The sequence below is a fragment of the Rattus rattus genome, chromosome 11 (genome assembly GCF_011064425.1).
Source record: "Rattus rattus isolate New Zealand chromosome 11, Rrattus_CSIRO_v1, whole genome shotgun sequence".
In the NCBI taxonomy this organism is placed as follows: Eukaryota; Metazoa; Chordata; class Mammalia; order Rodentia; family Muridae; genus Rattus; species Rattus rattus.
This window is the reverse complement of record NC_046164.1, coordinates 1,897,847-1,912,500: the sequence shown is the minus strand read 5'-3', so window position 1 is coordinate 1,912,500 and position 14,654 is coordinate 1,897,847. Positions and strand designations below refer to the sequence as shown.

General features: G+C 40.5%; 1 protein-coding gene across 1 annotated transcript; it reads right to left on the bottom strand.

Annotated features, from left to right (window-relative positions):
* Positions 1 to 1,281: 1,281 nt before the first annotated feature.
* On the bottom strand, positions 1,282 to 13,861 carry Amtn (amelotin). Its single transcript, XM_032916781.1, has 9 exons — positions 13,785 to 13,861; positions 13,612 to 13,680; positions 11,877 to 11,963; positions 10,576 to 10,641; positions 8,922 to 9,008; positions 6,302 to 6,337; positions 4,863 to 4,889; positions 2,029 to 2,299; positions 1,282 to 1,582 (listed from the first exon to the last, which is right to left on the bottom strand). The coding sequence occupies exons 2-9, from the start codon at positions 13,663 to 13,665 to the stop codon at positions 1,572 to 1,574; spliced, it is 639 nt and encodes a 212-aa protein (XP_032772672.1). The 5' UTR covers positions 13,666 to 13,680; positions 13,785 to 13,861; the 3' UTR covers positions 1,282 to 1,571.
* Positions 13,862 to 14,654: the final 793 nt, after the last annotated feature.

The following is a 14,654-nucleotide window of genomic DNA, read 5'->3' as shown; positions in this document are numbered from 1 at the left end:
TTGGTAACACAGGCTTCAGTTTTCACTGATACCTTGTTGACCAGGGAAGTCATTCCATTCAGGAATGTATTTGATATGCAGCATTTATTATTTTTTTCTTTTCTTTTTTTTCGGAGCTGGGGACCGAACCCAGGGCCTTGGGCTTGCTAGGCAAGCGCTCTACCACTGAGCTAAATCCCCAACCCCGATATGCAGCATTTATAATTAGGTTTATTACAAGTTTTAATTTCTGGGTGTGGATTGATTGAGCTTGATTTTGGTCAGAATTACTGTGTCAGGTCATACACTTGTAACAGTAAAACAGACATCGGGGATTCCTGTGCCGGAAGGTCAATATATGTAACCTGAGGGGATTAAGGTAAACAGAAGTGTCATCCTCAAAGTTGTTCTCAACATTTGATCACTGGAATGCCTCTAAGATCCTTTGGGTGTATTGGCAAAGTAAACCTATTTTTATAATAATGTTCAAATGTTATTTTACTTTTTGATTCTACCCCTATGAATCTTACACTGTGAAAATCTCCAACATCTAATGCAGAGGCAGAGGAAGGAATCATAGTATCTTTTAGTGTATCAAAAACGAGGAGTTTTCAAGACTAAAGTTTGCTGCCCCCCTCCTTTTGAAAGTTTGACCACAAAACATGCCAATCCCTATGCATGTTTGTGAGATTCTATAGATATGAAATACTGAGTGGTAAATCTTTAATCATTGAAGTACTTGGGATGGAATGTATTTCATGATGCATATTTAGGTCCGTTGAATACTGATGGGACCAGATACGCATTCTGAAAAATGCTACCAGCCTGATCTGTGGTGTGCAATAAGGAAGTGAGGCTCTATTTCAACCTAGGTGAACTGCCATCATCTCCATTATAAATCTTGCCAGATTGAATTCTGCCTTTAGGTGGATAAGTCAAGAGTGTCACATTGGTCTGACTGAGTGACTGCTTTACAAAGTTGCTTCCTACTCTCAACCTTACTACAGTTCTAGCTTTCGCTCCAGAGCTACTCATGGCCTGCCCCAGTTTGTTTCTGTTGTTTGTCACAACCTATTATAAATAACTTGCTTATTAAAAGTTAAATAGTGTTTCCTCTGGGAGTGTGTTATGAGGTAGTTGTGAATGACCTGGAGTTTTTCCTCACATTGCTAACTGTCCTCTCCTTTGGCAGAAAACTCCCATTTCTGAAGGGAATTCTGGACATAAAGTCATGAAGGTGTGTGGAGGTAATGCAGTTTCTGAAGTCACCCAGGTTTCTTTCAGGCCCAAAGAAGAAAAAAGTCAGTTTTCAAAATATATTTTAATACACATATTTTCCAGGTATGCCTGAAGTGGCATACTAAAGTATTTCAAAAACAAAGGGATTTATTTAATGATTTTCTTTTGAACTTGGAATTCTGTTCATTCAATATATCTCCTGAAATTTCAAGAAAAATTTCAGGTATACTTAAGACTTTATACCTCCCAAGACCTTCCACTGCGTCTCAGCCTTTTCTGTCATGTGATGAGTGAGGACGACTCACGTGGAACTCCAACTGTGATGTGGTTTGGTTGAGGAGATCTGAAACAACTTATTTAGTTCCTAGAAGAAACAAAATGGCTTTAGGTGCAGGTAAAAGAAAGCATTCTGTATTTACACACAGTGAAGGGAATACAGATGGGTGGTTTATCTACTGTGCTAACGCCAGACTATTACCAGTGGCTTCTTGCATTATTATGCAAGAAACTCTGAGGCTCATTCCAAGTTGCTTACTGGCCCACATTCATGTGTGCATACATGTAAGTTTGTGTGTGTGTGTGTGTGTGTGTGTGTGTGTGTGTGTGTGTGTTACATCAGTAACTGAATGTATTCTAGGGTTAATACCATGGGATTGGTAGCCCAGGAAAACCATTCCTTTATGTGCCTTGATGCCTGTGAATAAAGAAAGCTACTTGCCTTCACCGAAGTCTGCATTTGTCAGCACAAGGTAAAGATCTCCCTCTCTGCCACCTTCAGAGACAAACATGATCCACTCTAGCACAACTTACTATTTGGTGGGTCCATGGTGGTCCCCTCAGTGGTGTGTGTGGCCCTTCGCAGGCCTGCAGGGGTGCTCATTTCGTAGTCATCATCATCTGTGACAGCAGGAGTTGTGTGGCCAGGGGTGGTTGCCTGGTTGGCAGGGCTCGCTCCTGCCTGTCTTGTAGGAAGGGCTCCATTCTGCACATCTGGTTTAGCCCCTGTCTGACCGGATGGCTGAATGGCTCCAGGGAACAAGGGGTGGATAAGGAGGCCCGTGAAGATTTGGGAGGCTAGTGGCTAGAATGGGAAGGAAACAGAAAACAAAGGAAAAATAACTCACTTTAACAAGGTTAACCAATCTCTTTTCTTTGGAGGACAGAACACACATGATATATACTCACTGATAAGTGGATATTATCCCAAAAGCTCGGATTACCCAAGATACAATTTACAGACCACAAGAAGCTCAAGAGGAAGACAAAGTATGGATGCTTCAGTCCTTCTTAAAAAGGGAACAAAACACTCCCAGAAGGAAACGTGGAGACAAAGTATGGAACAGAGACTGAAGGAAAGGCCATCCAGAGATTGCCCCACCTGAGGATCCATCCCATATACAGTCACCAAACCCAGTGACTATTGGGGATGCCAAGAGGTGCACTCTGACAGAAGCCTGATACAGCTGTCTCCTGAGAGGCTCTGCTAGAGCCTGACAAATACAAAGGTGGATGCTCTGAGAAGGGGCTCCCCAATGGAGTAGTTAAAGAAAGGACTGAAGGAGCTGAAGGGGTTTGCAACCCCATAAGAAGAACAATAATATCAACCAACCAGATACTCCAGAGCTCCCAGGAACTAAACCACTAACCAAAGAGTACATATGGACAGACCCATGGGTCCAGCCGCATATGTAGCAGAGGATGGACTTATCGGGCTTCAACTCGAGGAGAGGCCCTTGGTCCTGTAAAGGCTGGATGCCTCAGTGTAGGGGAATGCTAGGGTGTGGAGGTCAGAGGGAGTGGGTTGAGGAGTATCCTCATGGAGGCAGGCGTGGGGGAATAGGATGGGGGTTTCAGGAGGGGAAATAGGGAAAGGCATAACATTTGAAATGTAAATAAAGAAAATATCCAATAAAAGAAAAGAAAACAAGTGGCAGGGGGAGGGGCTAAAGTAAGAGAAATCACACCAGAAATATGCCCTTGCCAGGGCCAACTCTGATGCTGGTGTCAGTGTTGGGATTTGTTACTGGATTCCTTTTCTTAAAAAAGGAATCAGAATACAAGGCAGTCATAACACAAGGGTAGTCTGAAATTATCTGGAGATAGTGCTATGGAGAAAATCTACAAAATCCACAAGCTCGCTCTCTGTCCCTGACAACCTTTCTTTTGCCCACAAAAGTTCAAAAAAGGAAGACTAAAAGTTATTGGAAAAATTAATGCAAGTTTATCAACCAGACGTTGCCTTTGTGTCTTAAGTCCTTTCAAGGTCCCTTCAGCATCCTTTTTAAAGGCATCACTGTGTTTTTGGTTCAGGAGCAGGTCGTTCTCTTGGTACTTGAGCTGCCTGTGCATTTTCTGAGATTACTGGAAACAAAACACCTCTTTTTCAGAGGTTTGTATGGTTAGGCTCTGCTTGCTGTCTGGGCTGGGCCTGGAAATATGAGTTTAAGCCAGTTCTCAAAGCCATCCTGAGGTGCTGGAAATATGAGTTTAAGCTAGTTTTCAAAGCCATCCTGAGGTGCTCTGTGGGTGGAGACCCCGGATGGGGAAGCACTGTCTTAGACTTAGATCCTGAAGGCAGAGCTAGATCTCTGCTTCATGAGGAGAGCAGACTACGGCACAGAGCACTTCAAGCTGAGGGTCACGGCATACAAAAATTAGGACTAGCAGAGAAGACTGGATGTTATCCCAACACATTCTACATAAGAGTAAGTACTGTTTTGTGAAATCAGGTGTGTATGTTGGGTTGTATGAAAATTTCATTATTACTGTGGATTGAACTAAAAAATGTTTGAAAACTACTTCCAGAATACGTGGTTGTGGATCTGGGACCCACCTTTTTGAGTGCCTTTTCGGGTGCCTTTGAGACACATCATTTAAGCCTGCCGAGCCTCAGTTTATCTGTACGGCCCCATCATGGGTCTGTACTTTGTATAGTGAGGCCTGAAGGTGAGAGATCTGTTAAAGAGCTTGTTCTGTGAAAATGCCCCTTCAACAGGAAGATAGGAACGCTCACCTGTCAGTGTTGGCTGAGGAGATGCTGATCCATGACTGGAGTATTACTGAGGGTATCGTAGCCAGTAGAATACATAATATGAAAAGCATTGAAAAACTATGCTCTGTGAACCTGCCTCAGTTCCCCACTTCTCTTGTTAGTTTAGATAGCACAGTAATCCAAACTTTAATTTCCATCCTGCACTTGTTACTGCTTATAGAAAAGAATTCATTCACCCCTACGAAAATGTAGGACAGAATCTCATCAAATGGAAACTACAATGGCCTTAATTCTTCCTGTAGTTAATATTCATATTCCTATGCTTTGACATCTAGAGAATAGTATGTAATCTTCAGTAAAAAGTTTAAGTCAATCAGAATAAAGTTTAAATTTGTGCAGTGGCTCTCCAGATTAACAGAGTCTGACAGCAATATCTAGAAAGTCAAAGGAAAGTTAAATTAATGGAAAGTCATAGAAGAAAGATGACAAAGTTTTTAGATGAGAAGGAGTAATCAGACTCGAGGAGCTCTGAAAATGCGCAGTTCAATGTAGGGAACGTAGGAAATGGGGTTGTGGTCAAAAGAACTGGAAGGACAGACGACGCTGGGAGAAGGGAGAAGGACTTAGACAGTAGTGACTTAAAAGACTTTACCAGTTCCTCTGAGCTTAGGAGAGCGCCCTAAAAGCAAGACAATAAACAGAATCAATTAGAGAAACTTCAATGGATTCAGTGCAATGCATGTAAAATAACTAAAAACTTCAAAGACTTTCAAGTACTCTAAAGAAAGATTTTTACTTTCAACAATATATTAAATGGTCTGGTATGTATATCACAGAATTTGTGTCAGCATGTGATATAGGACTACTCATGTTTGTTATTGCATAAGGTGACTTACCTTTATTTGAATATTATACATTATGTATATAAATAAATAAAATTAAGTGATAGATATACATTGGAAGGAGCCTGGAGAATACAGAAGGCAACATAATCCTATGATTTACATATGATGATCTTTTCAAGTTTTCTACAAGTTTGTTCTTCATGTAATAGAAACCTTTATTTATATAGCTTTTCATCTTTCCTTGTCTCTTAGTATCTCATAACAACCTCTTAGCTGTCTTATTGCCAAATTAATGTAATAAATAGAATTTTAAATGTGGCCTTGTAGTATTTAATTGTGGTTATGTTGTACTTTACATAATTTTTCTTTTTGGTTAAGTCTTAAATTTAAGGTTTAGCTGTATTTTTATACACCATAAGTATTATTTGATGCATATGCTATACTATATATATATATGTGTGTACATATATATATATATATATCTGTGTGGCATGTCAGATATTTTTCCTTGAGCTATACTTAGTTGTGGACCAAAGAGCTGGTAGGAGTAGGTGTAGTGAGTGGCACACTCCCTTAATCCTAGAACTGGGGAGGTTGAGGCAGGAGGCTTGCAAATTCAGGGGCAGCCTAATAAGCTATACATATGCCTATTTAAATACAAAGTCTATAGGGATTTTATACTAATATTTGTCTCTGATTTTAGGAATGAAGCTGCTGTTTGATGCTGGTACTGATGTGGAGTTGGGCCTTGGTAGTTTTTTCAGTGAGTTTAAGAGTAATGTTTGCAAAAGCAACTAGGAAGAGGAAGAAAAGGGAGTTGAGCATTCCGGGACAAGCTCTTAAGACTAAAATAGACTTGAGATAAATCACCCCCCCACATCATGGGTCATCATATTCATCCCATTAGGTTATTATTATTATTATTGTCAGTGTTATTCAGGGGATGACTGACTGCTTCATTTATTGAGGGTTTGGCTAGAAGAGCAGCCGCATATCACTCATTTTCAGAGTGGATGTTAACGATGACATCTACAAGAGACTGTCATTTTTAAAGGAAATGGTACTGTGAAGAACTTAGAACTGCAACTTGCCAGCCAGCCAGGGCCAGGTGAGTTAGGTCTCTCTATTGTAGTGCGTACACCGTGCAAAGTGAGTCAGAATCCTGGTGCCCGATTGGTGAATTGAGACAAGAGAGATGTTCTGCACATGGGTGATTAACAATCAGTCTGTTTAACAATAGTCTTACCTGAGCTCCAAGTTGTGCCACAATAATGGGTAACATCTGAAAAATAAAGGGACAAAAATCACTGTTAAAAATATGACCATGTGTGTGTGTTACACTTGCTCAGCAACCCACAGGCACAGTTGAGATGGTCAAGGGAAGTGAGAGGTACGGATGACTAGGTTCTGTTATGAGTTGCTGGCTGAAATGGAAGAGGAGTTGTGTTTTCTACTACTCCGAAAAAATTAACATTTTACTTTTGCTTATATAGAAAATCCATAGTGTCAGAAAAACCATCCAAGTTGGCTTTTAGGTCAGTAGGTGCCACCCCGACAGATGTGAGTCTGACGGGCTCTGACGGGCTCTCCACCTCACTATTCCCACCCAGCTGCACAGCAGTGCCTGTCAGGCCAACAGTGACAAGCAGACATCTTCCTATAGAGGCTGGCCAGTTCTTGACCGACAGCAAAATATGACAGCAGCTAAAGCAGCAGGAACGACAAACTCTTAGGGTGGGTGGGGAAGGGTAGGTGCAATTTTGGAGAGCACAAATCTAAACTCTCTTCTTAAAGGAAAACTAACTGTTCAGCAGAGCAATGTAAAGGAAATTTGTTGTCTCAGTTGTTGATCGGAAGTTTTTTGAAGTATCCACCATGGATGTGTGTGTATTTACGGTGTGACACAAACTGTTCTAGATACTTATTCTTTTAATCTTTGTAACCATTAGAGGAAGCTTCTCCATTAAGGCCTGCTTTAAAATCTGAGGAAAGTCAGTCACAGTGGGGTTAAAATAACTTAGCCACACTACACAGACTGTACCCAGAGCTGAGATTCGAGCAACTATGTGGTTCTGGAATAGTTTCTTCCCAGGATTGGTCTTCGATAGTTAAAGGATGAAAACAATGTTCCTAGGTTTGCATCATTGAAAGTGAACCAATTTTTGACTGCTTTCTAAATATTCATGGCCATAAATATTTATGTTTTTTATATTTATGGTCATATAAACCCATAAATTAGTACCACAGTCACTGCCTTTGGTTAGAGAAGCTTCTCTTTTTGGCAGTGGGCAGCAGGTAAGACAGAGAATCATAACTGATGTAAGTGGTAAGAATAAGAAGACCACTGAATGCTCAGGACTAAATGGGCTGTCTATACTGCTCTTTCCAAGGCTCAGGGGAAACCAGAGACATGTGGCAGAAAGAATGACAGTACTGGAGGAAGGGACAGAGTGCTGTGCAATGCTGTCTTGTGGGAGGGACATGGCTGTTTCACACTTGAACTCTTAGCAGCTGTCATTACCTGCACAAGCTCTACCTACGATTGGACCCGTCACCATTTAATCATGGACATAGGAGGGGCCCATGAGGCTCCACCTCTCTATGAAGATCTATAGACAGTTAATGTTTGCTGAGGTAGCAGAGAGACATTTTCTTTAGTCACATAACCAGTGGTAATTCACTCATGTTCCTATAAATAATACCTTACCTATGCATCTGTAAGTTAACCTCATTAAGCTTATGCTTATGCTTATTCATATGCGTGAGCACACACACAAGAGAAATGAAAGGAGATGAGAGACCTTATGTGGGAAGAGGAAGGCTACCAGTAGGAGGAGGACAAGGAGGGGGACATAGAAAGCAATGGGAGGTGATTATGATCGTGTCTGAGACTGTCCTGATAACCAGTTACTATGTATAGTATATGGTAATATACTTCCAAAATGTTACCACTCTATATAAGATGAGAGGGAGTGGAGTTTGGCCTGGGAGGAAGCCATGGGAACGCTTTGGGATAGCATGGCCCAGAGACATTGAAGAATCCCCAGAGAGAATGAGGAATGAATGACCTAACATTCCTGCTCTCTGGGGAATCTGTAATGTCAAGTCTTCTATACTAAACCTCTTATGACATGCTCATGAGTGCCTCTGACTCTCTGGGCAATAAGATGTTGTGTTGAGTCTGTTTCTTTACAAATATTTTAACTTTTGAACCACCACACTACATGATTTAATAGATGGCAGCATGCCATTTGCCAAAGTGCGTTTCTGTGACTCACCCCTCCCCCTTCTCTTGCCTTCCCTTCCCCCTCCCCACAGTAGCCCTAGCTCACAGCACATTCGATTCCTTCATGTTTCAATGGTTATTGTGGAGTAATTGAGGCAATTGAGCCTGACTGAAGCTGGGCAATCGGCATGTGAATTATACCAGCATCACGGATTAAAGCGGCTCGTGTTTTTTCACCTCTTTCAGAGGGCAAAGTTTATTCTTAGGATTCTTATTTTAAAAAAAGTCTTTGTTTTGCAAAAGCCAAGAACGAGTTCAGAAGGAACTATCCTCAATTTAACAGTAGATTTAGTTATACAGATGTCGTTGTAACATGAGGTTAGATGGCAAAAATTTGAAAAAACCAACCCAGTTTTCCCCAACCAAGAGTATGTGCATGGCAGGGAACTCCGCAGTAACTAAAAGTAACATTGCAAGTGACTATTTTAAGGCAGGGAAACGTTTTAAGCCATTTGTGTTTAGTAGAACAAACACCTACAAATCATCTGCATTCAAGCACTTTGAAATGGGCTCCTTCATCCATGTGGCTTCAGCTGAGAGAAGATGCCCTCAGAGTTCAGGAAGCCTTGCCTCAGTTTACCTGGGGTTGCAGCTGCTGTTGTCCATTCAGTGGTCCCAGGGTGAAAGGGAGTGTCTGTGTGCCATGTGGCATGGTGGCAGGGTTGAACTGTGGGGCATCAAAGAAGATTTTCATTATGTTTCTTTCAGTTTGAGCATCTAGGGCCCTAAAGCATATTTTTAAAGATAAAAATGCATCCAAAGGAAGAATTTCCTCCATAAATCATAATATTTTATTGTGTGTATAATTTTTTAAACACTTTATTTATTTATTTAATGTATGCAAGTGCACTGTTGCTGTTTTCAGACACACCAGAAGAGGGCATCAGATCCAATCATAGAAGAGACACCATGTGGTTGCTGGGAATTGAACTCAGGGCCTCTGGAAGAACAGTCAGTGCTCTTAAGCACTGAGCCATCTCCCCAGTTCTATAATGTGTGTAATTAATTATAGAGAAGATATTAAGATAGTCATTTAATTTTTTAGCACAAGGTCCATTTCTAACCTCTACATTGACTTTTCCAAAGATTTTTCATATTTAATTACATGTATGCATGTGTGTTGTGTATACATGTGTGTGTGTGTTGTGTATACATGTGTGTGTGTGTGTGTGTGTGTGTGTGTGTGTGTGTGCACGCGCTCGGGTTTCTAAGTAGAAGAGAAGAGGACCTTGGACCTCCTGGAGCTGGCTTTATAGGAAGTTGTGAGCTGATCTATGTGATTTCAGGGAACTGACTCTCAGATCGTCTGCAAGAACGGCACTGAGTCCTCTGTACGTTATACTGCCATAAGTCCTCTCCAAGTGTTGTTAACCACCCAGTCATTTCTCAAGTTCCTACATTAAACTAAAAAGTAAAAGATAACAAAGTAAGCGCCTATTTATTCTCATGCCACAGCATTTATTTATGGAACTCAGAGGTCAATTTCAGTGTCCGTTGTTTCTACCTTTATGTAGTTTCTGGGCTTCAAACTCTGGCTTTAAGGCTTTTGTTCCAAGTCCCATCTTTCCCCCTCCTCCAGGAGTGAAATATTTTTCTTTGGCATCTCTGAGATCATTTAGGTAATTTACCCCTTTCTGGCTACAATAATGGTTCTTGGAAATTTTCTGAATTTTTTTCCATTGGGAAATGAATTTTTTCATAGGTATTTCCAGGCAAAGTTGCAAGATATAGAGTAAAACACCTAGTCCAGAGCATGGATTAATAGAATATTTAAACTTGAACACTGAGCAGAATCAGGAGGGAAACATTTTTCTTCCCCATGCAGAAGGATCTTTACAGATGTTCTATGAGCAGAGAGAACTCTTGTCCTTTCTGGTCATCCTAGAGGTGGCAATAGTGATCATAGTGTTTATGTGGCTTGCAGATTTAGTAGGGAACATCAAGGAAGGTCTGGTGCAGAAATTGGGGCAGGATCTTAGAGAAGAGGTGTCAGGATTCAAGGTGAGAATGAGGTCAATCAATAAGGGATTTATTAGGAGCTTTCAAGGAATTATAGGGTGCATCTGACTTTCTTTGACTTTCCTCTTGCTCCTATTCCTGCCCATGTCCAGGGAATAGGTGTGCATGTGCACTGTGGATAGACATTTCTCTATGTTCTTGACTCTTCTCCGTGCTCAGTGTCACGTGCCCTATTTATTAAATAAGGGAGTAAGGTGATATAAAAGAGTACTTACCAATGGCAGGTCTGACCCCAGAGTGAGCAGCTGTGTTAATGGTATTAGACTTATGGAAGGAAAAACCTGCAGGGCATTGAAACTGGGTGTTAGAGATTATCTGTTTCTATGGCAGCATCAATGGTAGTCTCAGGTAATTATACTGCTTCCAAAGGTATGTATTCCCATCGAAATCAATGAAGGCAAAGGTTCAAGCTCTCTCACTACCCTCAAATTGTCTGCATGAGGCCTCCTCCTTTTCTGTGTTGTTCTGGATGGCCTAGCAGTATGCCAAGTTTGTGGGTTTTATCGGGTGATTTATTTATGGTAATTATTTAGTTACAATATTTTTGTTTTAGTACTTCATTGTGCACATCCATTTTTTTAAATTCTTTTCCCTAAAGAATATTTGTAATAGTATAAGTTACAGATTCTTTAAGGACGTAGATGATTTGATTTGAATGATCTACAGTGTCTAATAACTGAAGAGGCAGCTTGAACTTCTAATACCATTGACTGATATTTCAGCATCTAGACAAAGGCAAGGCCAGCAGTGTCCCTTATAGCAGAGTGGGGAACATTGAGGGTAAAAGATAGCACGACTTTCAAGGTCATCTAAAAAGACCTTGAACAAACAGGCTTTACAGCAACACAGCAGTTCACTGGCAGAGACGAAACTTAAGAAAACCACGAGAGGGCTTGGGAGGTTCCGTGGATTAAAGCATCTGCTGTGCAAGCATGAGGACCCGAGTTGAAGGGCTGCAGCCCACATTTATGTGCATTTACATGGATTTACAAATCTGTGCTGGAGGTGCAAAAGGAGGACCCAGGGCCTGCCAGTCTAGTCCATAGAGGAAGACACACATGTCACATGTGTGCCACAAGGGGGTGGCACACCGGGTGGGGGAGAAGGGGTGAAAGGAAGATGAGAGAGGCAGGAGAGGAGCTGTGGTTGTCATCTTTCTCTACAACTCTTAGTCTTTGTTGTTTCCTTTTTGTTTGTTTGTTTGTTTGTTTTCCAAATCCCACGGAATGTCACAGTATCTCAGGGTCACAGTTTTGTAAACAGGGGGCACCATTCACCTTTCAAAGCTCTGTGTATTTAGTTGTTAAGCCAAAGCCCTGCTCGTGTAACTGACTCACACACGAGGAGAAAGCATGCAGCCGATTTGCTTTTCTCGTTTAAACACAAAAGATCATTCCCTTCTTACTTCTCCCCTCTTCAGACTCGACACTGTGCAAATCTTGATTTTTAAAAAATTGCCGTCTTAATATGCATTCTTTTCTGGTTTATAAATCTCTGTCATTGTTGGGGCACTTACCTGATTTGGTTGCTGTTGAGTTAGCGGTGTCACCTGACCTGGAGTCGGTTTTGTTGCAGGAGCTCCCAAAGCAGGGCTCAGCTGCTTCTGCAAATATAAGTATTTTATAAAGCAGGAGGAGTGTGCTTGAGGTTTTTATCCATTTATATCTGGTAGGTAACAGGTCATCCCCCCAAAAAACCACTATGAATTTAGACTCCAGGTCTTTTGGAGCAGTTAAGTCCTCACATATTTTATGCTTAGCTGGAGACAGAGTCAGAAACGAGGAAATTACCAAGTCAAGGGGGTGAAGAGGAGAGAGGTAAGGCAGGACAAGTCCGGTTCCAGTGGTCTCTGGCCCCGACATCTACAGCAACTGTTCCTCTCCTTTGCCAGGCCTTGTGTTAGACTTGGAGTCTTAGTTCTATGCACATTTGCTCTGTTTTTCTTTACATTATTTGAATTAAACTTCCACGAATCCTGTGGCATTTTTTTTTGTAAGGCTTCCCACTTTTGGCTTGTATGCGACATGCCAATCATGTAATGGGAATTCAGTGTCTTTCCTGGCCAGAATAATTCCATTGTATTAAAATTTGGTGAACTCATGGTGAAAGTGACCTTTCAATCCCCATGTTATATCTGTGTGACTTTTTTTAAATGTTTTGTAGGTGAGAGAAGACCTGTGCAAGGTCATCTGGTGAGTGTCAGAGTCAGAACTAGGACCACTGCAGTGAGTCCAGTTCCTGAATACACTAAGCCCTGTGCTCCAGTCCGACCTCAGAGTGTGCTTGTTGTTGGATGTATCCCAGAGGGCAAGACTGATACCAGCTCCTGGGCCATTTAAGGGTTTTTGCTTTGTTTTCAAAGATTTAGTCCTGAGAACTTCTTAATAATGTGCTGGCCATTTCTGTTTTATTTCTTCCTCTTCATTCATTTTTTTTCACAGAAATTTTTACAAGCTTTTCCTAAACAGTGATTTGATACATGTAGCCACTGAACTCTGTCAGGGATCATGTTCCCTAGTCGTGCCCTCATTCCTGTGTTTTTAGCAATCGGGGCACGTCCGTTGTCTAGAGAGTTTCCAGTGAGTCGCTGTTGATTGCACAGGTGAGTCTGAAGGGCCACCCGAGACTGATCACAGGAGATCTATTGCCTCATTCCTATCTGTCTTACACATCGTGACCAAAGAGAACTCCATGCACAGATGGAACACTCCATTTCTATGTCTGTATAGTAACTTAGGACAACTGAAGTGTGGATGGAACACCAACCCTCTTCCCATTTAAAATACCTCGTAATGATATGTGTTAAATAAAAAGTTCACCATTTTATAATGTGCATCTCACACTCCTAGCTAAGAGTTTATCTGATTTAGATGCTTTGTTTATCAAGTAGAAAAATCAAAACGTATGGTTTACTTTTTTAGTCATGATCAAATAACTAGTCCCCAAGAAAATCATAATTTTGTTTTGGAACATAAAATAGTTACACACACTGCTGCTCAGGTCTGCTCTGTTGCTTTGCTAAGACAATTAAAATTCTCCATGACAATGTGGGTGCATTTTTTAAAAAATGCAAAATATTGAAATTCATAGTAACATCTTATTAGTTTACCATATTTTCTGAAAATTAGATTAGGAAGCTTAAAAATGGGTCATAGCAGAGCGTGGTTTTCCTGAAAGGCACAAAGAGATAAATGGCTGTAAAGAGACATGGCTTGGCTGGTCAGTACGTACAGCAAACACAGCACACTTACTGGCAATGACTGAGCTGATCCTAGAAGACAGAGCAGGAGAACCACGGTCTTCATGTTTCGGTTTGCTACCTAGAAGAACAAAATTATGTTACCCTTTCACTTTTTCTAGCTTAAGAAAGAAGATGACATTTAAAAATGACCATTCTACTTGCAATATGGTGAAGTAATCTTACCTTTCTGCTACCAGGCAAAATGACACTTGAAATCCAGATGACTTCTCCACTTTACTCTGGTGCAAAATTTATCTTTTGCTGATTTGTGTTTGTAGAAGGAATTTAAGCTCAGCTACAGGAGACAGACAACCTGAGAGACCAATCAGGACTAAACTGTCTGTGAAATCATTTGGTTTCATTTCCCAACACTTCATTAGCTGGGTTATTAGCAGCAGACATTGTATTACCCAATGTCTATGATCTGACTAGAGGGTATTTTAGGGAGACATGTCTATATAATTTTAAAAAGTGCAGACAAAAAAAGACAATTGTCTTTACTTTCAACTCTTTTGCAAAATATTTTTGAATTTACTGGTTTTATCATATAAGAGAGCAAAAATATAGGGCTCTCTGTATTTATTATAAAAATAATGGTTAGTATATGGATTTCTTTAAACCTAACTTGTTTTTTGAAAACAATGAGCTTTGTCAGTGTACATAGATTAATTTTTACAAATTTAATGGTTAAATTGTGTTATACTTTCTTTTTGATGTATAGATAATTTGTTATTCTATTTTTGAATTATAAATGTTACAACAAATATCCTCATAAGAGATTTCTTGCATATGTTGCTGGAGGTGTTGCTTCTAGGAATAGTAAAAAGATAAAAATATCTAAGATTTAAATGAATATGAAAAAATTGCCTCTAAGAATTCTTTAATAACTTGCTTGATTTTAAATAATGAAAAAGGGTGAGGGGGCTTCGATCAGGGTGTAAAGGAAATAAATAAATTAATGGAAAAACATGAGGAGTTCACATGGGAGCAAACATAATGAAAAAGATAATGTGATATAAGTCACAGAGAGGAAGCTACTGAAGCTTCTCTCAT